General features: G+C 27.9%; 1 protein-coding gene across 1 annotated transcript in view; it reads left to right on the top strand.

Annotated features, from left to right (window-relative positions):
- Positions 1 to 27,543, top strand: part of LOC144092884 (neurotrypsin-like) — a 61,866-nt gene that overhangs the window by 605 nt on the left and 33,718 nt on the right. Inside the window, exon 2 of the mRNA XM_077626034.1 lies at positions 1,792 to 1,945. Within this exon, the coding sequence (XP_077482160.1) occupies positions 1,792 to 1,945 (154 nt within the window). The remainder of the gene's footprint in view (positions 1 to 1,791; positions 1,946 to 27,543) is intronic.

Here is a 27,543-nt window from a genome sequence, read left to right as displayed (position 1 = left end):
GCATGGAAATGTCAAGTTAGTGTTAGATGTACATTTAAGGTATGTTTGATTCTCTGGCCTTTGCTTCATTTGTGAATGTTTGGATTCACTGTTCTGGTTTGCATGCTGTCTAAGTCTCTTTAATGAAACGTTTTGAATACACCACCGTTTTTCTCCTATTTGGGCCATCCAATTATCCATCCAAAATAGCCAAGTTAAAATCTGTCCTTGCAACCCTTTGATTTGTCATTTAGGTGGCTTTAGATCCAAAATAATTGAAATCAAGCATATTCACAGGCGCCATCTTGGATCTGTGTGTTTTTTTTGTCTTATCTTTTCCTGCATGCAGCATGCCTCCAAGCTGTGAGATTATGTCAACTCTTCTACTTCACACACTTTACTTGTACCCACTTGCTTCAGGGTTGGAGATTAAACATTTTTATTCCCTTTTTAAGTTTCACAGTTTCCCCTACCAGTACAAAAAAATAACCCACTATTATTTTCTCCCTACACTGTTTGTCTGGTGTCTTTATTTTCTCACTCGTGCTGTTTTAAAATACGTCTGTTTTTTCTCCAGTCACTCCAATATGTGACTTCTGTTTGCGTATTGTTTCAAATAAGTAAAAATGTATAAAGTAGGTTTGTTTACATCTACCTTCACGTCTCTGTCTTAAAATAAAATAAAAAAAGAGGCCGGTTCCCATGGCAACAAGCCACCCTCCCCTCAGCCTGCGAAATATTGACCACACAACAATGTAGATGTAATAGAAATGAGACTATTTCGCACACACTGATGTATTTGTGCTAAAGTTGTCGCCGGGGGGCTTTTTATCGCCAATCCTGTTACACGCTCTTCATCCCGGATGCTGCGTTGCCAGGGCAACCGGCGCGACGGCACAGCGCGTTCTGCCATTATCGTAAATGTCTGCAGGAAGGGTTAGAGTTAACAGACATTGTGACACACTCACTGGCGGCCCCCCTTTGCGCTCTCTGATGTTTCAATTTCCTCTTCTACTGGTTATCTGATTTTGTCTCTTGAAGTGGCTTCAGGTGATATTTGCTCACACATCAAATAAATGCGGTTTGGCGATCACTTGCTCTATTTGGCTTTTAAATGAATGCAAAAGCATTGGAGGATCAGAGCTTTTCGTTGACGGCGTTAGACGTCCAATCCATTTTGGCTGAGATGGCCGTGTGAACGTTGCTTCCAAATTAAACAGAAAAATATTGTCATAAACCAATTGCTGCTGAAAAGTGCATTTATTTTCTATATTTGGGCCATTTGTGATTAAAAAAAACAAACATTAATTGTTATCCATGGTTCAAACAATTGCTGCCAACCCTCCCATTCAAAATGTATTGGATGCCTATCAATAGAAGCAATTTTGCAAGCATGACACATTTTTTACCCAGTTTTCTCCTTATTGAGGCGTTTTTATGCCGTATCGACAGACCTGACGGAAAAAAAAAACAAGCTTATCTTCCCCAAAATGGAGGGAAAAAATTCGCTTTCACAGACAGTCATTTTTTGTAATTGGTGACCTAGTGAGTCTCACATTCACCTTCCCTCAACTCTCCCCCTTGAATTTAATGCATGCAAATAAATTCCTCTTAATAAATGATGCTTTTCTACATCACACTCCCCCCTCGTCCACACAAAAAGAGAGGCAGAGAGAGGTGGTGTTGTAGGGGTGAGGGGGGGCTGCTTTCTGCAGAGCTCAACACAATTCCCCGCCAGATTGGATGTGTGTGCGCGTGTGATCTTCATTCCCTTCTTGTGCCGCACCCTCTCAGTTTCGACCTCTCTTCCAGGCGCCCCCCATCGTCATCATCATCTTCTCCATCACCAGCATCAGAATCCGGACGTAACGCCACTTGCGTGACGGAGATGTTTCCGAGCGGCCGTGGGTTCTTGTGCCTGATCGGGACCGCCTGGCTGGGGCTGCCCTTGCTGGGGCGCGCGCAGGTACCAACCACCATTATTTCATTTGTATTGACACGTATGCATGCGTACCCAAATTGAAAAGGAAAAAGAGAGCCATATGTGTTCGATTAGACTGCTGGTGATTTGCTCTTTGTTCCTATGCACATATTTTAGGACATCAACATTTAGAATTTTCTCAATTTTTCTATGCAATCTTTTGCTTCCTTGCATGTTGTTAATGTTTCACACGGGATTTATTTTCCCAAAAGCATGACTGCACCAGCAAGGCTTTTTTTAGTAAAACGATGACCGTGAAAGGTAAGGCATTATTCTTAAAAAATGGCCATGTATAGTAAGGCATTTAAAAAAAAAAAGACAATGTATAGTAAGGCATTTTCTCTTTTAAAAATGACCATGTATAGTAAGGCTTTATTCTTTAAAAACGACCATGTATAGTAAGGCTTTTTTTCTTAAAAAAATTCCATGTATAATAAGGCTTTATTCTTAAAAAACGACCATGTATAGTAAGGCTTTTTTGTAAAAAAATGACATGGTATAGTAAGGCTTTTTTCTTCAAAAAACGGTCATGTATAGTAAGGCTTTTTTCTTAAAAAACGACATAGTATAGTAAGGCTTTTTTAATTTTAAAAAACGACATAGTATAGTAAGGCTTTTTTCTTAAAAAAACGACATAGTATAGTAAGGCTTTTTTTCTTAAAAAAAACGACATAGTATAGTAAGGCTTTTTTCCTTAAAAAAACGACATAGTATAGTAAGGCTTTTTTCTTAAAAAAACGACATAGTATAGTAAGGCTTTTTTTCTTAAAAACGACATAGTATAGTAAGGCTTTTTTTCTTAATAAAACGACATAGTATAGTAAGGCTTTTTTTTCTTAAAAATGACATAGTATAGTAAGGCTTTTTTTTCTTAAAAACGACATAGTATAGTAAGGCTATTTTCCTTAAAAAACGACATAGTATAGTAAGGCTTTATTCTTAAAAAACGACCATGTATAGTAAGGCTTTTTTCCTTAAAAAAACGACATAGTATAGTAAGGCTTTTTTCTTAAAAAAACGACATAGTATAGTAAGGCTTTTTTTCTTAAAAAACGACATAGTATAGTAAGGCTTTTTTTCTTAATAAAACAACATAGTATAGTAAGGCTTTTTTTTCTTAAAAACGACATAGTATAGTAAGGCTTTTTTTTCTTAAAAACGACATAGTATAGTAAGGCTATTTTCCTTAAAAAACGACATAGTATAGTAAGGCTTTATTCTTAAAAAACGACCATGTATAGTAAGGCTTTTTTCCTTAAAAAAACGACATAGTATAGTAAGGCTTTTTTCTTAAAAAAACGACATAGTATAGTAAGGCTTTTTTTCTTAAAAAACGACATAGTATAGTAAGGCTTTTTTTCTTAAAAAACGACATAGTATAGTAAGGCTTTTTTCTTAATAAAACGACATAGTATAGTAAGGCTTTTTTTTCTTAAAAACGACATAGTATAGTAAGGCTTTTTTTTCTTAAAAACGACATAGTATAGTAAGGCTATTTTCCTTAAAAAACGACATAGTATAGTAAGGCTTTTTTTCTTAAAAAACGACATAGTATAGTAAGGCTTTTTTCCTTAAAAAAACGACATAGTATAGTAAGGCTTTTTTTCTTAAAAAACGACATAGTATAGTAAGGCTTTTTTCTTAAAAAAACGACATAGTATAGTAAGGCTTTTTTCCTTAAAAAAACGACATAGTATAGTAAGGCTTTTTTCTTAAAAAAACGACATAGTATAGTAAGGCTTTTTTCCTTAAAAAAACGACATAGTATAGTAAGGCTTTTTTGCTTAAAAACGACATAGTATAGTGAGGCTTTTTTTCTTTAAAAAACGACATAGTATAGTAAGGCTTTTTTCTTAAAAAACGACATAGTATAGTAAGGCTTTTTTTTCTTAAAAAACGACATAGTATAGTAAGGCTTTTTTCCTTAAAAAAACGACATAGTATAGTAAGGCTTTTTTCTTAAAAAAACGACATAGTATAGTAAGGCTTTTTTTCTTAAAAAACGACATAGTATAGTAAGGCTTTTTTTCTTAAAAAACGACATAGTATAGTAAGGCTTTTTTCTTAATAAAACGACATAGTATAGTAAGGCTTTTTTTTCTTAAAAACGACATAGTATAGTAAGGCTTTTTTTTCTTAAAAACGACATAGTATAGTAAGGCTATTTTCCTTAAAAAACGACATAGTATAGTAAGGCTTTTTTTCTTAAAAAACGACATAGTATAGTAAGGCTTTTTTCCTTAAAAAAACGACATAGTATAGTAAGGCTTTTTTTCTTAAAAAACGACATAGTATAGTAAGGCTTTTTTCTTAAAAAAACGACATAGTATAGTAAGGCTTTTTTCCTTAAAAAAACGACATAGTATAGTAAGGCTTTTTTCTTAAAAAAACGACATAGTATAGTAAGGCTTTTTTCCTTAAAAAAACGACATAGTATAGTAAGGCTTTTTTGCTTAAAAACGACATAGTATAGTGAGGCTTTTTTTCTTTAAAAAACGACATAGTATAGTAAGGCTTTTTTCTTAAAAAACGACATAGTATAGTAAGGCTTTTTTTCTTAAAAAACGACATAGTATAGTAAGGCTTTTTTTCTTAAAAACGACATAGTATAGTGAGGCTTTTTTCCTTAAAAACGACATAGTAAGGCTCTTTTCTTTAAAAAATGACATAATACAGTAAGACTTTTTTTCTCAAAAACGACATAGTATCGTAAGGCTATTCTTAAAAGAATGACATAGTATAGTAAGGCTTTTTTCTTTAAAAAACGACATAGTATAGTAAGGCTTTTTTTCTTTAAAAAACAACACAGTATAGTAAGGTTTTTTTCTTAAGAAAAATGACATAGTATAGTAAGGCTTTTTTCTTAAAAAACGACATAGTATAGTAAGGCTTTTTTCTTAAAAAACGACATAGTATAGTAAGGCTTTTTTCTTAAAAAACGACATTGTATAGTAAGGCTTTTTTAATTTTAAAAAACGACATAGTATAGTAAGGCTTTTTTCTTAAAAAAACGACATAGTATAGTAAGGCTTTTTTTTCTTAAAAACGACATAGTATAGTAAGGTTTTTTTCTTAAAAAACGACATAGTATAGTAAGGCTTTTTTCCTTAAAAAACGACATAGTATAGTAAGGTTTCTTTCCTTAAAAAACGACATAGTATAGTAAGGCTTTTTTTCTTAAAAAACGACATAGTATAGTAAGGCTTTTTTGCTTAAAAACGACATAGTATAGGAAGGCTTTTTTCTTAAAAAAAACGACATAGTATAGTAAGGCTTTTTTTCTTAAAAAACGACATAGTATAGTAAGGCATTTTTTTCTTAAAAAACGACATAGTATAGTAAGGCTTTTTTCTTAAAAAAACGACATAGTATAGTAAGGCTTTTTTCTTAAAAAAACGACATAGTATAGTAAGGCTTTTTTTCTTAAAAAACGACATAGTATAGTAAGGGTTTTTTTCTTAAAAAACGACATAGTATAGTAAGGCTTTTTTTCTTAATAAAACGACATAGTATAGTAAGGCTTTTTTGCTTAAAAACGACATAGTATAGTAAGGCTCTTTTCTTAAGAAAAACGACATAGTATAGTAAGGCTTTTTTCTTTAAAAAATGACATAGTATAGTAAGGCTTTTTTTCTTTAATAAACGACATAGCATAGTTAGGCTTTTTTGCTTAAAAATCGACATAGTATTGTAAGGCTTTTTTCTTAAGAAAACAACATAGTTTAGTAAGGCTTTTTTCCTTAAAAAACGACATAGTATAGTAAGGCATTTTTTTCTTAAAAAACGACATAGTATAGTAAGGCTTTTTTTCTTAAAAACGACATAGTATAGTAAGGCTTTTTTTCTTAATAAAACGACATAGTATAGTAAGGCTTTTTTTTCTTAAAAACGACATAGTATAGTAAGGCTATTTTCCTTAAAAAACGACATAGTATAGTAAGGCTTTTTTTCTTAAAAAACGACATAGTATAGTAAGGCTTTTTTCCTTAAAAAAACGACATAGTATAGTAAGGCTTTTTTTCTTAAAAAACGACATAGTATAGTAAGGCTTTTTTCTTAAAAAAACGACATAGTATAGTAAGGCTTTTTTCCTTAAAAAAACGACATAGTATAGTAAGGCTTTTTTCTTAAAAAAACGACATAGTATAGTAAGGCTTTTTTTCTTAAAAAACGACATAGTATAGTAAGGCTTTTTTTCTTAAAAAACGACATAGTATAGTAAGGCTTTTTTTAATAAAACGACATAGTATAGTAAGGCTTTTTTTTCTTAAAAACGACATAGTATAGTAAGGCTTTTTTTTCTTAAAAACGACATAGTATAGTAAGGCTATTTTCCTTAAAAAACGACATAGTATAGTAAGGCTTTATTCTTAAAAAACGACCATGTATAGTAAGGCTTTTTTCCTTAAAAAAACGACATAGTATAGTAAGGCTTTTTTTCTTAAAAAACGACATAGTATAGTAAGGCTTTTTTTCTTAAAAAACGACATTGTATAGTAAGGCTTTTTTCTTAAAAAAACGACATAGTATAGTAAGGCTTTTTTAATTTTAAAAAACGACATAGTATAGTAAGGCTTTTTTCTTAAAAAAACGACATAGTATAGTAAGGCTTTTTTTCTTTAAAAACGACATAGTATAGTAAGGCTTTTTTCTTAAAAAAACGACATAGTATAGTAAGGCTTTTTTCCTTAAAAAAACGACATAGTATAGTAAGGCTTTATTCTTAAAAAACGACCATGTATAGTAAGGCTTTTTTCCTTAAAAAAACGACATAGTATAGTAAGGCTTTTTTCTTAAAAAAACGACATAGTATAGTAAGGCTTTTTTTCTTAAAAAACGACATAGTATAGTATGGCTTTTTTTCTTGAAAAACGACATAGTATAGTAAGGCTTTTTTTCTTAATAAAATGACATAGTATAGTAAGGCTTTTTTTTCTTAAAAACGACATAGTATAGTAAGGCTTTTTTTTCTTAAAAACGACATAGTATAGTAAGGCTATTTTCCTTAAAAAACGACATAGTATAGTAAGGCTTTTTTTCTTAAAAAACGACATAGTATAGTAAGGCTTTTTTCCTTAAAAAAACGACATAGTATAGTAAGGCTTTTTTTCTTAAAAAACGACATAGTATAGTAAGGCTTTTTTCTTAAAAAAACGACATAGTATAGTAAGGCTTTTTTCCTTAAAAAAACGACATAGTATAGTAAGGCTTTTTTCTTAAAAAAACGACATAGTATAGTAAGGCTTTTTTCCTTAAAAAAACGACATAGTATAGTAAGGCTTTTTTGCTTAAAAACGACATAGTATAGTGAGGCTTTTTTTCTTTAAAAAACGACATAGTATAGTAAGGCTTTTTTCTTAAAAAACGACATAGTATAGTAAGGCTTTTTTTCTTAAAAAACGACATAGTATAGTAAGGCTTTTTTTCTTAAAAACGACATAGTATAGTGAGGCTTTTTTCCTTAAAAACGACATAGTAAGGCTCTTTTCTTTAAAAAATGACATAATACAGTAAGACTTTTTTTCTCAAAAACGACATAGTATCGTAAGGCTATTCTTAAAAGAATGACATAGTATAGTAAGGCTTTTTTCTTTAAAAAACGACATAGTATAGTAAGGCTTTTTTTCTTTAAAAAACAACACAGTATAGTAAGGTTTTTTTCTTAAGAAAAATGACATAGTATAGTAAGGCTTTTTTCTTAAAAAACGACATAGTATAGTAAGGCTTTTTTCTTAAAAAACGACATAGTATAGTAAGGCTTTTTTCTTAAAAAACGACATTGTATAGTAAGGCTTTTTTAATTTTAAAAAACGACATAGTATAGTAAGGCTTTTTTCTTAAAAAAACGACATAGTATAGTAAGGCTTTTTTTTCTTAAAAACGACATAGTATAGTAAGGTTTTTTTCTTAAAAAACGACATAGTATAGTAAGGCTTTTTTCCTTAAAAAACGACATAGTATAGTAAGGTTTCTTTCCTTAAAAAACGACATAGTATAGTAAGGCTTTTTTTCTTAAAAAACGACATAGTATAGTAAGGCTTTTTTGCTTAAAAACGACATAGTATAGGAAGGCTTTTTTCTTAAAAAAAACGACATAGTATAGTAAGGCTTTTTTTCTTAAAAAACGACATAGTATAGTAAGGCATTTTTTTCTTAAAAAACGACATAGTATAGTAAGGCTTTTTTCTTAAAAAAACGACATAGTATAGTAAGGCTTTTTTCTTAAAAAAACGACATAGTATAGTAAGGCTTTTTTTCTTAAAAAACGACATAGTATAGTAAGGGTTTTTTTCTTAAAAAACGACATAGTATAGTAAGGCTTTTTTTCTTAATAAAACGACATAGTATAGTAAGGCTTTTTTGCTTAAAAACGACATAGTATAGTAAGGCTCTTTTCTTAAGAAAAACGACATAGTATAGTAAGGCTTTTTTCTTTAAAAAATGACATAGTATAGTAAGGCTTTTTTTCTTTAATAAACGACATAGCATAGTTAGGCTTTTTTGCTTAAAAATCGACATAGTATTGTAAGGCTTTTTTCTTAAGAAAACAACATAGTTTAGTAAGGCTTTTTTCCTTAAAAAACGACATAGTATAGTAAGGCATTTTTTTCTTAAAAAACGACATAGTATAGTAAGGCTTTTTTTCTTAAAAACGACATAGTATAGTAAGGCTTTTTTTCTTAATAAAACGACATAGTATAGTAAGGCTTTTTTTTCTTAAAAACGACATAGTATAGTAAGGCTTTTTTTTCTTAAAAACGACATAGTATAGTAAGGTTTTTTTCTTAAAAAACGACATAGTATAGTAAGGCTTTTTTCCTTAAAAAACGACATAGTATAGTAAGGTTTCTTTCCTTAAAAAACGACATAGTATAGTAAGGCTTTTTTTCTTAAAAAACGACATAGTATAGTAAGGCTATTTTCCTTAAAAAAGACATAGTATAGTAAGGCTTTATTCTTAAAAAACGACCATGTATAGTAAGGCTTTTTTCCTTAAAAAAACGACATAGTATAGTAAGGCTTTTTTTCTTAAAAAACGACATAGTATAGTAAGGCTTTTTTTCTTAAAAAACGACATTGTATAGTAAGGCTTTTTTCTTAAAAAAACGACATAGTATAGTAAGGCTTTTTTAATTTTAAAAAACGACATAGTATAGTAAGGCTTTTTTCTTAAAAAAAACGACATAGTATAGTAAGGCTTTTTTTCTTTAAAAACGACATAGTATAGTAAGGCTTTTTTCTTAAAAAAACGACATAGTATAGTAAGGCTTTTTTCCTTAAAAAAACGACATAGTATAGTAAGGCTTTTTTCTTAAAAAGACGACATAGTATAGTAAGGCTTTTTTTCTTAAAAACGACATAGTATAGTAAGGCTTTTTTTCTTAATAAAACAACATAGTATAGTAAGGCTTTTTTTTCTTAAAAACGACATAGTATAGTAAGGCTTTTTTTTCTTAAAAACGACATAGTATAGTAAGGCTATTTTCCTTAAAAAACGACATAGTATAGTAAGGCTTTATTCTTAAAAAACGACCATGTATAGTAAGGCTTTTTTCCTTAAAAAAACGACATAGTATAGTAAGGCTTTTTTTTCTTAAAAACGACATAGTATAGTAAGGCTTTTTTTTCTTAAAAACGACATAGTATAGTAAGGCTATTTTCCTTAAAAAACGACATAGTATAGTAAGGCTTTTTTTCTTAAAAAACGACATAGTATAGTAAGGCTTTTTTCCTTAAAAAAACGACATAGTATAGTAAGGCTTTTTTTCTTAAAAAACGACATAGTATAGTAAGGCTTTTTTCTTAAAAAAAACGACATAGTATAGTAAGGCTTTTTTCCTTAAAAAAACGACATAGTATAGTAAGGCTTTTTTCTTAAAAAAACGACATAGTATAGTAAGGCTTTTTTTCTTAAAAAACGACATAGTATAGTAAGGCTTTTTTTCTTAAAAAACGACATAGTATAGTAAGGCTTTTTTTAATAAAACGACATAGTATAGTAAGGCTTTTTTTTCTTAAAAACGACATAGTATAGTAAGGCTTTTTTTTCTTAAAAACGACATAGTATAGTAAGGCTATTTTCCTTAAAAAACGACACAGTATAGTAAGGCTTTATTCTTAAAAAACGACCATGTATAGTAAGGCTTTTTTCCTTAAAAAAACGACATAGTATAGTAAGGCTTTTTTTCTTAAAAAACGACATAGTATAGTAAGGCTTTTTTTCTTAAAAAACGACATAGTATAGTAAGGCTTTTTTTCTTAAAAAACGACATTGTATAGTAAGGCTTTTTTCTTAAAAAAACGACATAGTATAGTAAGGCTTTTTTAATTTTAAAAAACGACATAGTATAGTAAGGCTTTTTTCTTAAAAAAAACGACATAGTATAGTAAGGCTTTTTTTCTTTAAAAACGACATAGTATAGTAAGGCTTTTTTCTTAAAAAAACGACATAGTATAGTAAGGCTTTTTTCCTTAAAAAAACGACATAGTATAGTAAGGCTTTTTTCTTAAAAAGACGACATAGTATAGTAAGGCTTTTTTTCTTAAAAACGACATAGTATAGTAAGGCTTTTTTTCTTAATAAAACAACATAGTATAGTAAGGCTTTTTTTTCTTAAAAACGACATAGTATAGTAAGGCTTTTTTTTCTTAAAAACGACATAGTATAGTAAGGCTATTTTCCTTAAAAAACGACATAGTATAGTAAGGCTTTATTCTTAAAAAACGACCATGTATAGTAAGGCTTTTTTCCTTAAAAAAACGACATAGTATAGTAAGGCTTTTTTTTCTTAAAAACGACATAGTATAGTAAGGCTTTTTTTTCTTAAAAACGACATAGTATAGTAAGGCTATTTTCCTTAAAAAACGACATAGTATAGTAAGGCTTTTTTTCTTAAAAAACGACATAGTATAGTAAGGCTTTTTTCCTTAAAAAAACGACATAGTATAGTAAGGCTTTTTTTCTTAAAAAACGACATAGTATAGTAAGGCTTTTTTCTTAAAAAAACGACATAGTATAGTAAGGCTTTTTTCCTTAAAAAAACGACATAGTATAGTAAGGCTTTTTTTCTTAAAAAACGACATAGTATAGTAAGGCTTTTTTTCTTAAAAAACGACATTGTATAGTAAGGCTTTTTTCTTAAAAAAACGACATAGTATAGTAAGGCTTTTTTAATTTTAAAAAACGACATAGTATAGTAAGGCTTTTTTCTTAAAAAAACGACATAGTATAGTAAGGCTTTTTTCCTTAAAAAAACGACATAGTATAGTAAGGCTTTTTTCTTAAAAAAACGACATAGTATAGTAAGGCTTTTTTTCTTAAAAAACGACATAGTATAGTAAGGCTTTTTTTCTTAAAAAACGACATAGTATAGTAAGGCTTTTTTTTCTTAAAAACGACATAGTATAGTAAGGCTATTTTCCTTAAAAAACGACATAGTATAGTAACGCTTTATTCTTAAAAAACGACCATGTATAGTAAGGCTTTTTTCCTTAAAAAAACGACATAGTATAGTAAGGCTTTTTTAATTTTAAAAAACGACATAGTATAGTAAGGCTTTTTTTCTTAAAAACGACATAGTATAGTAAGGCTTTTTTTCTTAATAAAACGACATAGTATAGTAAGGCTTTTTTTTCTTAAAAACGACATAGTATAGTAAGGCTTTTTTTCCTTAAAAACGACATAGTATAGTAAGGCTATTTTCCTTAAAAAACGACATAGTATAGTAAGGCTTTATTCTTAAAAAACGACCATGTATAGTAAGGCTTTTTTCCTTAAAAAAACGACATAGTATAGTAAGGCTTTTTTTCTTAAAAAACGACATAGTATAGTAAGGCTTTTTTCTTAAAAAAACGACATAGTATAGTAAGGCTTTTTTCCTTAAAAAAACGACATAGTATAGTAAGGCTTTTTTCTTAAAAAAACGACATAGTATAGTAAGGCTTTTTTTCTTAAAAAACGACATAGTATAGTAAGGCTTTTTTTCTTAAAAAACGACATAGTATAGTAAGGCTTTTTTTCTTAATAAAACGACATAGTATAGTAAGGCTTTTTTTTCTTAAAAACGACATAGTATAGTAAGGCTTTTTTTTCTTAAAAACGACATAGTATAGTAAGGCTATTTTCCGTAAAAAACGACATAGTATAGTAAGGCTTTATTCTTAAAAAACGACCATGTATAGTAAGGCTTTTTTCCTTAAAAAAACGACATAGTATAGTAAGGCTTTTTTTCTTAAAAAACGACATAGTATAGTAAGGCTTTTTTTCTTAAAAAACGACATTGTATAGTAAGGCTTTTTTCTTAAAAAAACGACATAGTATAGTAAGGCTTTTTTAATTTTAAAAAACGACATAGTATAGTAAGGCTTTTTTCTTAAAAAAACGACATAGTATAGTAAGGCTTTTTTTCTTTAAAAACGACATAGTATAGTAAGGCTTTTTTCTTAAAAAAACGACATAGTATAGTAAGGCTTTTTTCCTTAAAAAAACGACATAGTATAGTAAGGCTTTTTTCTTAAAAAAACGACATAGTATAGTAAGGCTTTTTTTCTTAAAAACGACATGGTATAGTAAGGCTTTTTTTCTTAATAAAACGACATAGTATAGTAAGGCTTTTTTTTCTTAAAAACGACATAGTATAGTAAGGCTTTTTTTTCTTAAAAACGACATAGTATAGTAAGGCTATTTTCCTTAAAAAACGACATAGTATAGTAAGGCTTTATTCTTAAAAAACGACCATGTATAGTAAGGCTTTTTTCCTTAAAAAAACGACATAGTATAGTAAGGCTTTTTTTCTTAAAAAACGACATAGTATAGTAAGGCTTTTTTCTTAAAAAAACGACATAGTATAGTAAGGCTTTTTTCCTTAAAAAAACGACATAGTATAGTAAGGCTTTTTTCTTAAAAAAACGACATAGTATAGTAAGGCTTTTTTTCTTAAAAAACGACATAGTATAGTAAGGCTTTTTTTCTTAAAAAACGACATAGTATAGTAAGGCTTTTTTTCTTAATAAAACGACATAGTATAGTAAGGCTTTTTTTTCTTAAAAACGACATAGTATAGTAAGGCTTTTTTTTCTTAAAAACGACATAGTATAGTAAGGCTATTTTCCGTAAAAAACGACATAGTATAGTAAGGCTTTATTCTTAAAAAACGACCATGTATAGTAAGGCTTTTTTCCTTAAAAAAACGACATAGTATAGTAAGGCTTTTTTTCTTAAAAAACGACATAGTATAGTAAGGCTTTTTTTCTTAAAAAAACGACATTGTATAGTAAGGCTTTTTTCTTAAAAAAACGACATAGTATAGTAAGGCTTTTTTAATTTTAAAAAACGACATAGTATAGTAAGGCTTTTTTCTTAAAAAAACGACATAGTATAGTAAGGCTTTTTTCCTTAAAAAAACGACATAGTATAGTAAGGCTTTTTTCTTAAAAAAACGACATAGTATAGTAAGGCTTTTTTTCTTAAAAAACGACATAGTATAGTAAGGCTTTTTTCTTAAAAAAACGACATAGTATAGTAAGGCTTTTTTTTCTTAAAAACGACATAGTATAGTAAGGCTATTTTCCTTAAAAAAACGACATAGTATAGTAAGGCTTTATTCTTAAAAAACGACATAGTATAGTAAGGCTTTATTCTTAAAAAACGACCATGTATAGTAAGGCTTTTTTCCTTAAAAAAACGACATAGTATAGTAAGGCTTTTTTCTTAAAAAAACGACATAGTATAGTAGGGCTTTTTTTCTTAAAAAACGACATAGTATAGTAAGGCTTTTTTTCTTGAAAAACGACATAGTATAGTAAGGCTTTTTTTCTTAATAAAACGACATAGTATAGTAAGGCTTTTTTTTCTTAAAAACGACATAGTATAGTAAGGCTTTTTTTTCTTAAAAACGACATAGTATAGTAAGGCTATTTTCCTTAAAAAACGACATAGTATAGTAAGGCTTTTTTTCTTAAAAAACGACATAGTATAGTAAGGCTTTTTTCCTTAAAAAAACGACATAGTATAGTAAGGCTTTTTTTCTTAAAAAAACGACAGTATAGTAAGGCTTTTTTCTTAAAAAAACGACATAGTATAGTAAGGCTTTTTTCCTTAAAAAAACGACATAGTATAGTAAGGCTTTTTTCTTAAAAAAACGACATAGTATAGTAAGGCTTTTTTTCTTAAAAAACGACATAGTATAGTAAGGCTTTTTTTCTTAAAAAACGACATTGTATAGTAAGGCTTTTTTCTTAAAAAAACGACATAGTATAGTAAGGCTTTTTTAATTTTAAAAAACGACATAGTATAGTAAGGCTTTTTTCTTAAAAAAAACGACATAGTATAGTAAGGCTTTTTTTCTTTAAAAACGACATAGTATAGTAAGGCTTTTTTCTTAAAAAAACGACATAGTATAGTAAGGCTTTTTTCCTTAAAAAAACGACATAGTATAGTAAGGCTTTTTTCTTAAAAAAACGACATAGTATAGTAAGGCTTTTTTTCTTAAAAACGACATAGTATAGTAAGGCTTTTTTTCTTAATAAAACAACATAGTATAGTAAGGCTTTTTTTTCTTAAAAACGACATAGTATAGTAAGGCTTTTTTTTCTTAAAAACGACATAGTATAGTAAGGCTATTTTCCTTAAAAAACGTCATAGTATAGTAAGGCTTTATTCTTAAAAAACGACTATGTATAGTAAGGCTTTTTTCCTTAAAAAAACGACATAGTATAGTAAGGCTTTTTTCCTTAAAAAAACGACATAGTATAGTAAGGCTTTTTTCTTAAAAAAACGACATAGTATAGTAGGGCTTTTTTTCTTAAAAAACGACATAGTATAGTAAGGCTTTTTTTCTTGAAAAACGACATAGTATAGTAAGGCTTTTTTTCTTAATAAAACGACATAGTATAGTAAGGCTTTTTTTTCTTAAAAACGACATAGTATAGTAAGGCTTTTTTTTCTTAAAAACGACATAGTATAGTAAGGCTATTTTCCTTAAAAAACGACATAGTATAGTAAGGCTTTTTTTCTTAAAAAACGACATAGTATAGTAAGGCTTTTTTCCTTAAAAAAACGACATAGTATAGTAAGGCTTTTTTTCTTAAAAAAACGACAGTATAGTAAGGCTTTTTTCTTAAAAAAACGACATAGTATAGTAAGGCTTTTTTCCTTAAAAAAACGACATAGTATAGTAAGGCTTTTTTCTTAAAAAAACGACATAGTATAGTAAGGCTTTTTTTCTTAAAAAACGACATAGTATAGTAAGGCTTTTTTTCTTAAAAAACGACATTGTATAGTAAGGCTTTTTTCTTAAAAAAACGACATAGTATAGTAAGGCTTTTTTAATTTTAAAAAACGACATAGTATAGTAAGGCTTTTTTCTTAAAAAAAACGACATAGTATAGTAAGGCTTTTTTTCTTTAAAAACGACATAGTATAGTAAGGCTTTTTTCTTAAAAAAACGACATAGTATAGTAAGGCTTTTTTCCTTAAAAAAACGACATAGTATAGTAAGGCTTTTTTCTTAAAAAAACGACATAGTATAGTAAGGCTTTTTTTCTTAAAAACGACATAGTATAGTAAGGCTTTTTTTCTTAATAAAACAACATAGTATAGTAAGGCTTTTTTTTCTTAAAAACGACATAGTATAGTAAGGCTTTTTTTTCTTAAAAACGACATAGTATAGTAAGGCTATTTTCCTTAAAAAACGTCATAGTATAGTAAGGCTTTATTCTTAAAAAACGACCATGTATAGTAAGGCTTTTTTCCTTAAAAAAACGACATAGTATAGTAAGGCTTTTTTTTCTTAAAAACGACATAGTATAGTAAGGCTTTTTTTTCTTAAAAACGACATAGTATAGTAAGGCTATTTTCCTTAAAAAACGACATAGTATAGTAAGGCTTTTTTTCTTAAAAAACGACATAGTATAGTAAGGCTTTTTTCCTTAAAAAAACGACATAGTATAGTAAGGCTTTTTTTCTTAAAAAACGACATAGTATAGTAAGGCTTTTTTCTTAAAAAAACGACATAGTATAGTAAGGCTTTTTTCCTTAAAAAAACGACATAGTATAGTAAGGCTTTTTTCTTAAAAAAACAACATAGTATAGTAAGGCTTTTTTTCTTAAAAAACGACATAGTATAGTAAGGCTTTATTCTTAAAAAACGACCATGTATAGTAAGGCTTTTTTCCTTAAAAAAACGACATAGTATAGTAAGGCTTTTTTTCTTAAAAAACGACATAGTATAGTAAGGCTTTTTTTCTTAAAAAACGACATTGTATAGTAAGGCTTTTTTCTTAAAAAAACGACATAGTATAGTAAGGCTTTTTTAATTTTAAAAAACGACATAGTATAGTAAGGCTTTTTTCTTAAAAAAACGACATAGTATAGTAAGGCTTTTTTTCTTTAAAAACGACATAGTATAGTAAGGCTTTTTTCTTAAAAAAACGACATAGTATAGTAAGGCTTTTTTCCTTAAAAAAACGACATAGTATAGTAAGGCTTTATTCTTAAAAAACGACCATGTATAGTAAGGCTTTTTTCCTTTAAAAAACGACATAGTATAGTAAGGCTTTTTTCTTAAAAAAACGACATAGTATAGTAAGGCTTTTTTTCTTAAAAAACGACATAGTATAGTAAGGCTTTTTTTCTTGAAAAACGACATAGTATAGTAAGGCTTTTTTTCTTAATAAAACGACATAGTATAGTAAGGCTTTTTTTTTCTTAAAAACGACATAGTATAGTAAGGCTTTTTTTTCTTAAAAACGACATAGTATAGTAAGGCTATTTTCCTTAAAAAACGACATAGTATAGTAAGGCTTTTTTTCTTAAAAAACGACATAGTATAGTAAGGCTTTTTTTCTTAAAAAACGACATAGTATAGTAAGGCTTTTTTTCTTAAAAAACGACATAGTATAGTAAGGCTTTTTTTCTTAATAAAACGACATAGTATAGTAAGGCTTTTTTTTCTTAAAAACGACATAGTATAGTAAGGCTTTTTTTTCTTAAAAACGACATAGTATAGTAAGGCTATTTTCCTTAAAAAACGACATAGTATAGTAAGGCTTTATTCTTAAAAAACGACCATGTATAGTAAGGCTTTTTTCCTTAAAAAAACGACATAGTATAGTAAGGCTTTTTTTCTTAAAAAACGACATAGTATAGTAAGGCTTTTTTTCTTAAAAAACGACATTGTATAGTAAGGCTTTTTGTAGTCACATCTGTAGTCACATCACATTTTATTCTTGCAAGAAGAGAATACATCCGGACCGCTCGGCCGACCAAGATTATTCTAAAGAGCGGCATTATGTCCTGCCCATTTAAGGCTTCAAATCAAAACAATTACAAAGTTATCGATTCCATTTGCGTAAGCAAGAAACAAAACAATTCCATAATCAAGCAAACCTAGCGTCATACTAGCGTCACAAATTAAAACAATATGCTTGATAGCCATCCGCTGACCCAACAACAATTTTAGCGTCCTTCACCGATCTTCATTGCGAACTCGCATCTGGGGGAAAGGGTTGAGGTGTATCCTCCAGTACTCAGTCCTCGGAGCAAGAACTTAGTGTATTGTTTTATGTCCTTGCGTACTTGTATCTCTCGCTGGTCCCAGCTGTCCTGGAGAGCGACCTTGGCGTAAGCGTTAGCTTCACATATTAATTCAACTCTAACATAAAAGCGATCAACACATATATATATTGTTTAATATAGTTACACATTTAGGATGAGCATGTATATTATAAGGCTTTATATTCATTGCAAACACATTTATAATAATGATTACCCCAACAGTATAGTAAGGCTTTTTTTTCTTAAAAACGACATAGTATAGTAAGGCTATTTTCCGTAAAAAACGACATAGTATAGTAAGGCTTTATTCTTAAAAAACGACCATGTATAGTAAGGCTTTTTTCCTTAAAAAAACAACATAGTATAGTAAGGCTTTTTTTCTTAAAAAACGACATAGTATAGTAAGGCTTTTTTTCTTAAAAAACGACATTGTATAGTAAGGCTTTTTTCTTAAAAAAACGACATAGTATAGTAAGGCTTTTTTAATTTTAAAAAACAACATAGTATAGTAAGGCTTTTTTCTTAAAAAAACGACATAGTATAGTAAGGCTTTTTTCCTTAAAAAAACGACATAGTATAGTAAGGCTTTTTTCTTAAAAAAACGACATAGTATAGTAAGGCTTTTTTTCTTTAAAAACGACATAGTATAGTAAGGCTTTTTTCTTAAAAAAACGACATAGTATAGTAAGGCTTTTTTAATTTTAAAAAACGACATAGTATAGTAAGGCTTTTTTCTTAAAAAAACGACATAGTATAGTAAGGCTTTTTTTCTTTAAAAACGACATAGTATAGTAAGGCTTTTTTCTTAAAAAAACGACATAGTATAGTAAGGCTTTTTTCCTTAAAAAAACGACATAGTATAGTAAGGCTTTTTTCTTAAAAAAACGACATAGTATAGTAAGGCTTTTTTTCTTAAAAACGACATAGTATAGTAAGGCTTTTTTTCTTAATAAAACGACATAGTATAGTAAGGCTTTTTTTTCTTAAAAACGACATAGTATAGTAAGGCTTTTTTTTCTTAAAAACGACATAGTATAGTAAGGCTATTTTCCTTAAAAAACGACATAGTAAAGTAAGGCTTTATTCTTAAAAAACGACCATGTATAGTAAGGCTTTTTTCCTTAAAAAAACGACATAGTATAGTAAGGCTTTTTTTCTTAAAAAACGACATAGTATAGTAAGGCTTTTTTCTTAAAAAAACGACATAGTATAGTAAGGCTTTTTTTCTTAAAAAACGACATAGTATAGTAAGGCTTTTTTTCTTAAAAAACGACATAGTATAGTAAGGCTTTTTTTCTTAATAAAACGACATAGTATAGTAAGGCTTTTTTTTCTTAAAAACGACATAGTATAGTAAGGCTTTTTTTTCTTAAAAACGACATAGTATAGTAAGGCTATTTTCCGTAAAAAACGACATAGTATAGTAAGGCTTTATTCTTAAAAAACGACCATGTATAGTAAGGCTTTTTTCCTTAAAAAAACGACATAGTATAGTAAGGCTTTTTTTCTTAAAAAACAACATAGTATAGTAAGGCTTTTTTCTTAAAAAAACGACATAGTATAGTAAGTTCTTTTTTCCTTAAAAAAACGACATAGTATAGTAAGGCTTTTTTCTTAAAAAAACGACATAGTATAGTAAGGCTTTTTTTCTTAAAAAACGACATAGTATAGTAAGGCTTTTTTTCTTAAAAAACGACATAGTATAGTAAGGCTTTTTTTCTTAATAAAACGACATAGTATAGTAAGGCTTTTTTTTCTTAAAAACGACATAGTATAGTAAGGCTTTTTTTTCTTAAAAACGACATAGTATAGTAAGGCTATTTTCCGTAAAAAACGACATAGTATAGTAAGGCTTTATTCTTAAAAAACGACCATGTATAGTAAGGCTTTTTTCCTTAAAAAAACGACATAGTATAGTAAGGCTTTTTTTCTTATAAAACGACATAGTATAGTAAGGCTTTTTTTCTTTAAAAAACGACATTGTATAGTAAGGCTTTTTTCTTAAAAAAACGACATAGTATAGTAAGGCTTTTTTAATTTTAAAAAACGACATAGTATAGTAAGGCTTTTTTCTTAAAAAAACGACATAGTATAGTAAGGCTTTTTTCCTTAAAAAAACGACATAGTATAGTAAGGCTTTTTTCTTAAAAAAACGACATAGTATAGTAAGGCTTTTTTCCTTAAAAAAACGACATAGTATAGTAAGGCTTTTTTCTTAAAAAAACGACATAGTATAGTAAGGCTTTTTTTCTTAAAAAACGACATAGTACAGTAAGGCTTTTTTCTTAAAAAAACGACATAGTATAGTAAGGCTTTTTTTTCTTAAAAACGACATAGTATAGTAAGGCTTTTTTTTCTTAAAAACGACATAGTATAGTAAGGCTATTTTCCGTAAAAAACGACATAGTATAGTAAGGCTTTATTCTTAAAAAACGACCATGTATAGTAAGGCTTTTTTCTTAAAAAAACGACATAGTATAGTAAGGCTTTTTTAATTTTAAAAAACGACATAGTATAGTAAGGCTTTTTTCTTAAAAAAACGACATAGTATAGTAAGGCTTTTTTCCTTAAAAAAACGACATAGTATAGTAAGGCTTTTTTCTTAAAAAAACGACATAGTATAGTAAGGCTTTTTTTCTTAAAAAACGACATAGTATAGTAAGGCTTTTTTTCTTAAAAAACGACATAGTATAGTAAGGCTTTTTTTCTTAATAAAACGACATAGTATAGTAAGGCTTTTTTTTCTTAAAAACGACATAGTATAGTAAGGCTTTTTTTTCTTAAAAACGACATAGTATAGTAAGGCTATTTTCCTTAAAAAACGACATAGTATAGTAAGGCTTTATTCTTAAAAAACGACCATGTATAGTAAGGCTTTTTTCCTTAAAAAAACGACATAGTATAGTAAGGCTTTTTTTCTTAAAAAACGACATAGTATAGTAAGGCTTTTTGATTTTAAAAAACGCTATAGTATAGTAAGGCTTTTTTTCTTAAAAAACGACATAGTACAGTAAGGCTTTTTTTCTTAAAAAACGACATAGTATAGTAAGGCTTTTTTCCTTAAAAAAACGACATAGTATAGTAAGGCTTTTTTTCTTAAAAAACGACATAGTATAGTAAGGCTTTTTAAATTTTAAAAAACGACATAGTATAGTAAGGCTTTTTTCTTAAAAAAACGACATAGTATAGTAAGGCTTTTTTTCTTTAAAAACGACATAGTATAGTAAGGCTTTTTTCTTAAAAAAACGACATAGTATAGTAAGGCTTTTTTCCTTAAAAAAACGACATAGTATAGTAAGGCTTTTTTCTTAAAAAAACGACATAGTATAGTAAGGCTTTTTTTCTTAAAAACGACATAGTATAGTAAGGCTTTTTTCCTTAAAAAACGACATAGTATAGTAAGGCTTTATTCTTAAAAAACGACCATGTATAGTAAGGCTTTTTTCCTTAAAAAAACGACATAGTATAGTAAGGCTTTTTTTCTTAAAAAACGACATAGTATAGTAAGGCTTTTTTCCTTAAAAAAACGAAATAGTATAGTAAGGCTTTTTTTCTTAAAAAACGACATAGTATAGTAAGGCTTTTTTCTTAAAAAAACGACATAGTATAGTAAGGCTTTTTTTCTTTAAAAACGACATAGTATAGTAAGGCTTTTTTCTTAAAAAAACGACATAGTATAGTAAGGCTTTTTTCCTTAAAAAAACGACATAGTATAGTAAGGCTTTTTTCTTAAAAAAACGACATAGTATAGTAAGGCTTTTTTTCTTAAAAACGACATAGTATAGTAAGGCTTTTTTCCTTAAAAAACGACATAGTATAGTAAGGCTTTATTCTTAAAAAACGACCATGTATAGTAAGGCTTTTTTCCTTAAAAAAACGACATAGTATAGTAAGGCTTTTTTTCTTAAAAAACGACATAGTATAGTAAGGCTTTTTTCCTTAAAAAAACGAAATAGTATAGTAAGGCTTTTTTTCTTAAAAAACGACATAGTATAGTAAGGCTTTTTTCTTAAAAAAACGACATAGTATAGTAAGGCTTTTTTCCTTAAAAAAATGACATAGTATAGTAAGGCTTTTTTCTTAAAAAAAAGACATAGTATAGTAAGGCTTTTTTTCTTAAAAAACGACATAGTATAGTAAGGCTTTTTTCCTTAAAAAAACGAAATAGTATAGTAAGGCTTTTTTTCTTAAAAAACGACATAGTATAGTAAGGCTTTTTTTCTTAAAAACGACATAGTATAGTAAGGCTTTTTTCCTTAAAAAACGACATAGTATAGTAAGGCTTTTTTTTCTTAAAAACGACATAGTATAGTAAGGCTTTTTTTTCTTAAAAACGACATAGTATAGTAAGGCTATTTTCCGTAAAAAACGACATAGGCTAAGGCTTTATTCTTAAAAAACGACCATGTATAGTAAGGCTTTTTTCCTTAAAAAAACGACATAGTATAGTAAGGCTTTTTTTCTTAAAAAACGACATAGTATAGTAAGGCTTTTTTTCTTAAAAAAACGACATTGTATAGTAAGGCTTTTTTCTTAAAAAAACGACATAGTATAGTAAGGCTTTTTTAATTTTAAAAAACGACATAGTATAGTAAGGCTTTTTTCTTAAAAAAACGACATAGTATAGTAAGGCTTTTTTCCTTAAAAAAACGACATAGTATAGTAAGGCTTTTTTCTTAAAAAAACGACATAGTATAGTAAGGCTTTTTTTCTTAAAAAACGACATAGTATAGTAAGGCTTTTTTTCTTAAAAAACGACATAGTATAGTAAGGCTTTTTTTCTTAATAAAACGACATAGTATAGTAAGGCTTTTTTTTCTTAAAAACGACATAGTATAGTAAGGCTTTTTTTTCTTAAAAACGACATAGTATAGTAAGGCTATTTTCCTTAAAAAACGACATAGTATAGTAAGGCTTTATTCTTAAAAAACGACCATGTATAGTAAGGCTTTTTTCCTTAAAAAAACGACATAGTATAGTAAGGCTTTTTTTCTTAAAAAACGACATAGTATAGTAAGGCTTTTTGATTTTAAAAAACGCTATAGTATAGTAAGGCTTTTTTTCTTAAAAAACGACATAGTACAGTAAGGCTTTTTTTCTTAAAAAACGACATAGTATAGTAAGGCTTTTTTCCTTAAAAAAACGACATAGTATAGTAAGGCTTTTTTTCTTAAAAAACGACATAGTATAGTAAGGCTTTTTAAATTTTAAAAAACGACATAGTATAGTAAGGCTTTTTTTCTTAAAAAACGACATAGTATAGTAAGGCTTTATTCTTAAAAAACGACCATGTATAGTAAGGCTTTTTTCCTTAAAAAAACGACATAGTATAGTAAGGCTTTTTTTCTTAAAAAACGACATAGTATAGTAAGGCTTTTTTTCTTAAAAAACGACATTGTATAGTAAGGCTTTTTTCTTAAAAAAACGACATAGTATAGTAAGGCTTTTTTAATTTTAAAAAACGACATAGTATAGTAAGGCTTTTTTCTTAAAAAAACGACATAGTACAGTAAGGCTTTTTTTCTTAAAAACGACATAGTATAGTAAGGCTTTTTTCCTTAAAAAAACGACATAGTATAGTAAGGCTTTTTTCTTAAAAAAACGTCATAGTATAGTAAGGCTTTTTTTCTTAAAAACGACATAGTATAGTAAGGCTTTTTTTCTTAATAAAACGACAGTATAGTAAGGCTTTTTTTTCTTAAAAACGACATAGTATACTAAGGCTTTTTTTTCTTAAAAACGACATAGTATAGTAAGGCTATTTTCCTTAAAAAACGACATAGTATAGTAAGGCTTTTTTTCTTAAAAAACGACATAGTATAGTAAGGCTTTTTTCCTTAAAAAAACGACATAGTATAGTAAGGCTTTTTTTCTTAAAAAATGACATAGTATAGTAAGGCTTTTTTCTTAAAAAAACGACATAGTATAGTAAGGCTTTTTTCCTTAAAAAAACGACATAGTATAGTAAGGCTTTTTTCTTAAAAAAACGACATAGTATAGTAAGGCTTTTTTTCTTAAAAAACGACATAGTATAGTAAGGCTTTTTTTCTTAAAAAACGACATAGTATAGTAAGGGTTTTTTTTCTTAATAAAACGACATAGTATAGTAAGGCTTTTTTTTCTTAAAAACGACATAGTATAGTAAGGCTTTTTTTTTCTTAAAAACGACATAGTATAGTAAGGCTATTTTCCTTAAAAAACGACATAGTATAGTAAGGCTTTATTCTTAAAAAACGACCATGTATAGTAAGGCTTTTTTCCTTAAAAAACGACATAGTATAGTAAGGCTTTTTTTCTTAAAAAACGACATTGTATAGTAAGGCTTTTTTCTTAAAAAAACGACATAGTATAGTAAGGCTTTTTTAATTTTAAAAAACGACATAGTATAGTAAGGCTTTTTTCTTAAAAAAACGACATAGTATAGTAAGGCTTTTTTTCTTTAAAAACGACATAGTATAGTAAGGCTTTTTTCTTAAAAAAACGACATAGTATAGTAAGGCTTTTTTCCTTAAAAAACGACATAGTATAGTAAGGCTTTTTTCTTAAAAAAACGACATAATATAGTAAGGCTTTTTTTCTTAAAAACGACATAGTATAGTAAGGCTTTTTTTCTTAATAAAACGACATAGTATAGTAAGGCTTTTTTTTCTTAAAAACGACATAGTATAGTAAGGCTTTTTTTTCTTAAAAACGACATAGTATAGTAAGGCTATTTTCCTTAAAAAACGACATAGTATAGTAAGGCTTTATTCTTAAAAAAACGTCATAGTATAGTAAGGCTTTTTTTCTTAAAAAATGACATAGTATAGTAAGGCTTTTTTCTTAAAAAAACGACATAGTATAGTAAGGCTTTTTTCCTTAAAAAAACGACATAGTATAGTAAGGCTTTTTTCTTAAAAAAACGACATAGTATAGTAAAGCTTTTTTTCTTAAAAAACGACATAGTATAGTAAGGCTTTTTTTCTTAAAAAACGACATAGTATAGTAAGGCTTTTTTTTCTTAATAAAACGACATAGTATAGTAAGGCTTTTTTTTCTTAAAAACGACATAGTATAGTAAGGCTTTTTTTTTCTTAAAAACGACATAGTATAGTAAGGCTATTTTCCTTAAAAAACGACATAGTATAGTAAGGCTTTATTCTTAAAAAACGACCATGTATAGTAAGGCTTTTTTCCTTAAAAAAACGACATAGTATAGTAAGGCTTTTTTTCTTATAAAACGACATAGTATAGTAAGGCTTTTTTTCTTAAAAAACGACATTGTATAGTAAGGCTTTTTTCTTAAAAAAACGACATAGTATAGTAAGGCTTTTTTAATTTTAAAAAACGACATAGTATAGTAAGGCTTTTTTCTTAAAAAAACGACATAGTATAGTAAGGCTTTTTTTCTTTAAAAACGACATAGTATAGTAAGGCTTTTTTCTTAAAAAAACGACATAGTATAGTAAGGCTTTTTTCCTTAAAAAACGACATAGTATAGTAAGGCTTTTTTCTTAAAAAAACGACATAATATAGTAAGGCTTTTTTTCTTAAAAACGACATAGTATAGTAAGGCTTTTTTTCTTAATAAAACGACATAGTATAGTAAGGCTTTTTTTTCTTAAAAACGACATAGTATAGTAAGGCTATTTTCCTTAAAAAACGACATAGTATAGTAAGGCTTTATTCTTAAAAAACGACCATGTATAGTAAGGCTTTTTTCCTTAAAAAAACCACATAGTATAGTAAGGCTTTTTTAATTTTAAAAAACGACATAGTATAGTAAGGCTTTTTTCTTAAAAAAACGACATAGTATAGTAAGGCTTTTTTTCTTTTAAAACGACATAGTATAGTAAGGCTTTTTTCTTTTAACAAACGACATAGTAAAGTAAGGCTTTTCTTTTCTTAAAAAACGATATAGTATAGTAAGGCTTTTTTCTTAAAAAACGACATAGTATAGTAAGGCTTTTTTCCTTAAAAAACGACATAGTATAGTAAGGTTTTTTTCCTTAAAAAACGTAGTAAGGTTTTTTTCCTTAAAAAACGACATAGTATAGTAAGGCTTTTTTTCTTAAAAAACGACATAGTATGGTAAGGCTTTTTTGCTTAAAAACGACATTGTATAGGAAGGCTTTTTTCTTAAAAAAACGACATAGTATAGTAAGGCTTTTTTTCTTAAAAAAACGACATAGTATAGTAAGGCTTTTTTCTTAATAAAACGACATAGTTTAGTAAGGCTTTTTTCCTTAAAAAACGACATAGTATAGTAAGGCATTTTTTTCTTAAAAAACGACATAGTATAGTAAGGCTTTTTTCTTAAAAAAACGACATAGTATAGTAAGGCTTTTTTCCTTAAAAAAACGACATAGTATAGTAAGGCTTTTTTCTTAAAAAAACGACATAGTATAGTAAGGCTTTTTTTCTTAAAAAACGACATAGTATAGTAAGGCTTTTTTTCTTAATAAAACGACATAGTATAGTAAGGCATTTTTTTCTTAAAAAACGACATAGTATAGTAAGGCTTTTTTCTTAAAAAAACGACATAGTATAGTAAGGCTTTTTTCCTTAAAAAAACGACATAGTATAGTAAGGCTTTTTTCTTAAAAAATGACATAGTATAGTAAGGCTTTTTTTCTTAAAAAACGACATAGTATAGTAAGGCTTTTTTTCTTAAAAAACGACATAGTATAGTAAGGCTTTTTTTCATAATAAAACGACATAGTATAGTAAGGCTTTTTTTCTGAATAACGACATAGTATAGTAAGGCTTTTTTTTCCCTTAAAAACGACATAGTATAGTAAGGCTATTTTCCTTAAAAAACGACATAGTATAGTAAGGCTTTTTTTCTTAAAAAACGACATAGTATAGTAAGGCTTTTTTCTTAAAAAAACGACATAGTATAGTAAGGCTTTTTTCCTTAAAAAAACGACATAGTATAGTAAGGCTTTTTTCTTAAAAAAACGACATAGTATAGTAAGGCTTTTTTTTCTTAAAAAACGACATAGTATAGTAAGGCTTTTTTTCTTAAAAAACGACATAGTATAGTAAGGCTTTTTTCTTAAAAAAACGACATAGTATAGTAAGGCTTTTTTTCTTTTAAAAAACGACATAGTATAGTAAGGCTTTTTTCTTAAAAAAACGACATAGTATAGTAAGGCTTTTTTCTTAAAAAAACGACATAGTATAGTAAGGCTTTTTTCTTAAAAAAACGACATAGTATAGTAAGGCTTTTTTTCTTAAAAAACGACATAGTATAGTAAGGCTTTTTTTCTTAATAAAACGACATAGTGAAGTAAGGCTTTTCTTTTCTTAAAAAACGATATAGTATAGTAAGGCTTTTTTCTTAAAAAACGACATAGTATAGTAAGGCTTTTTTTTCTTAAAAACGACATAGTATAGTAAGGCTATTTTCCTTAAAAAACGACATAGTATAGTAAGGCTTTATTCTTAAAAAACGACCATGCATAGTAAGGCTTTTTTCCTTAAAAAAACGACATAGTATAGTAAGGCTTTTTTTCTTAAAAAACGACATTGTATAGTAAGGCTTTTTTTCTTAAAAAACGACATTGTATAGTAAGGCTTTTTTCTTAAAAAAACGACATAGTATAGTAAGGCTTTTTTAATTTTAAAAAACGACATAGTATAGTAAGGCTTTTTTCTTAAAAAAACGACATAGTATAGTAAGGCTTTTTTTCTTTAAAAACGACATAGTATAGTAAGGCTTTTTTCTTAAAAAAACGACATAGTATAGTAAGGCTTTTTTCCTTAAAAAAACGACATAGTATAGTAAGGCTTTTTTCTTAAAAAAATGACATAGTATAGTAAGGCTTTTTTTCTTAAAAACGACATAGTATAGTAAGGCTTTTTTTCTTAATAAAACGACATAGTATAGTAAGGCTTTTTTTTCTTAAAAACGACATAGTATAGTAAGGCTTTTTTTTCTTAAAAACGACATAGTATAGTAAGGCTATTTTCCTTAAAAAACGACATAGTATAGTAAGGCTATTTTCCTTAAAAAACGACATAGTATAGTAAGGCTTTATTCTTA

Source organism: Stigmatopora argus, chromosome 18, assembly GCF_051989625.1.
Source record: "Stigmatopora argus isolate UIUO_Sarg chromosome 18, RoL_Sarg_1.0, whole genome shotgun sequence".
Lineage (NCBI taxonomy): Eukaryota > Metazoa > Chordata > Actinopteri > Syngnathiformes > Syngnathidae > Stigmatopora > Stigmatopora argus.
Note: the sequence above shows the minus strand (reverse complement) of the source record. Positions and strands in the feature narration are given on the sequence as shown.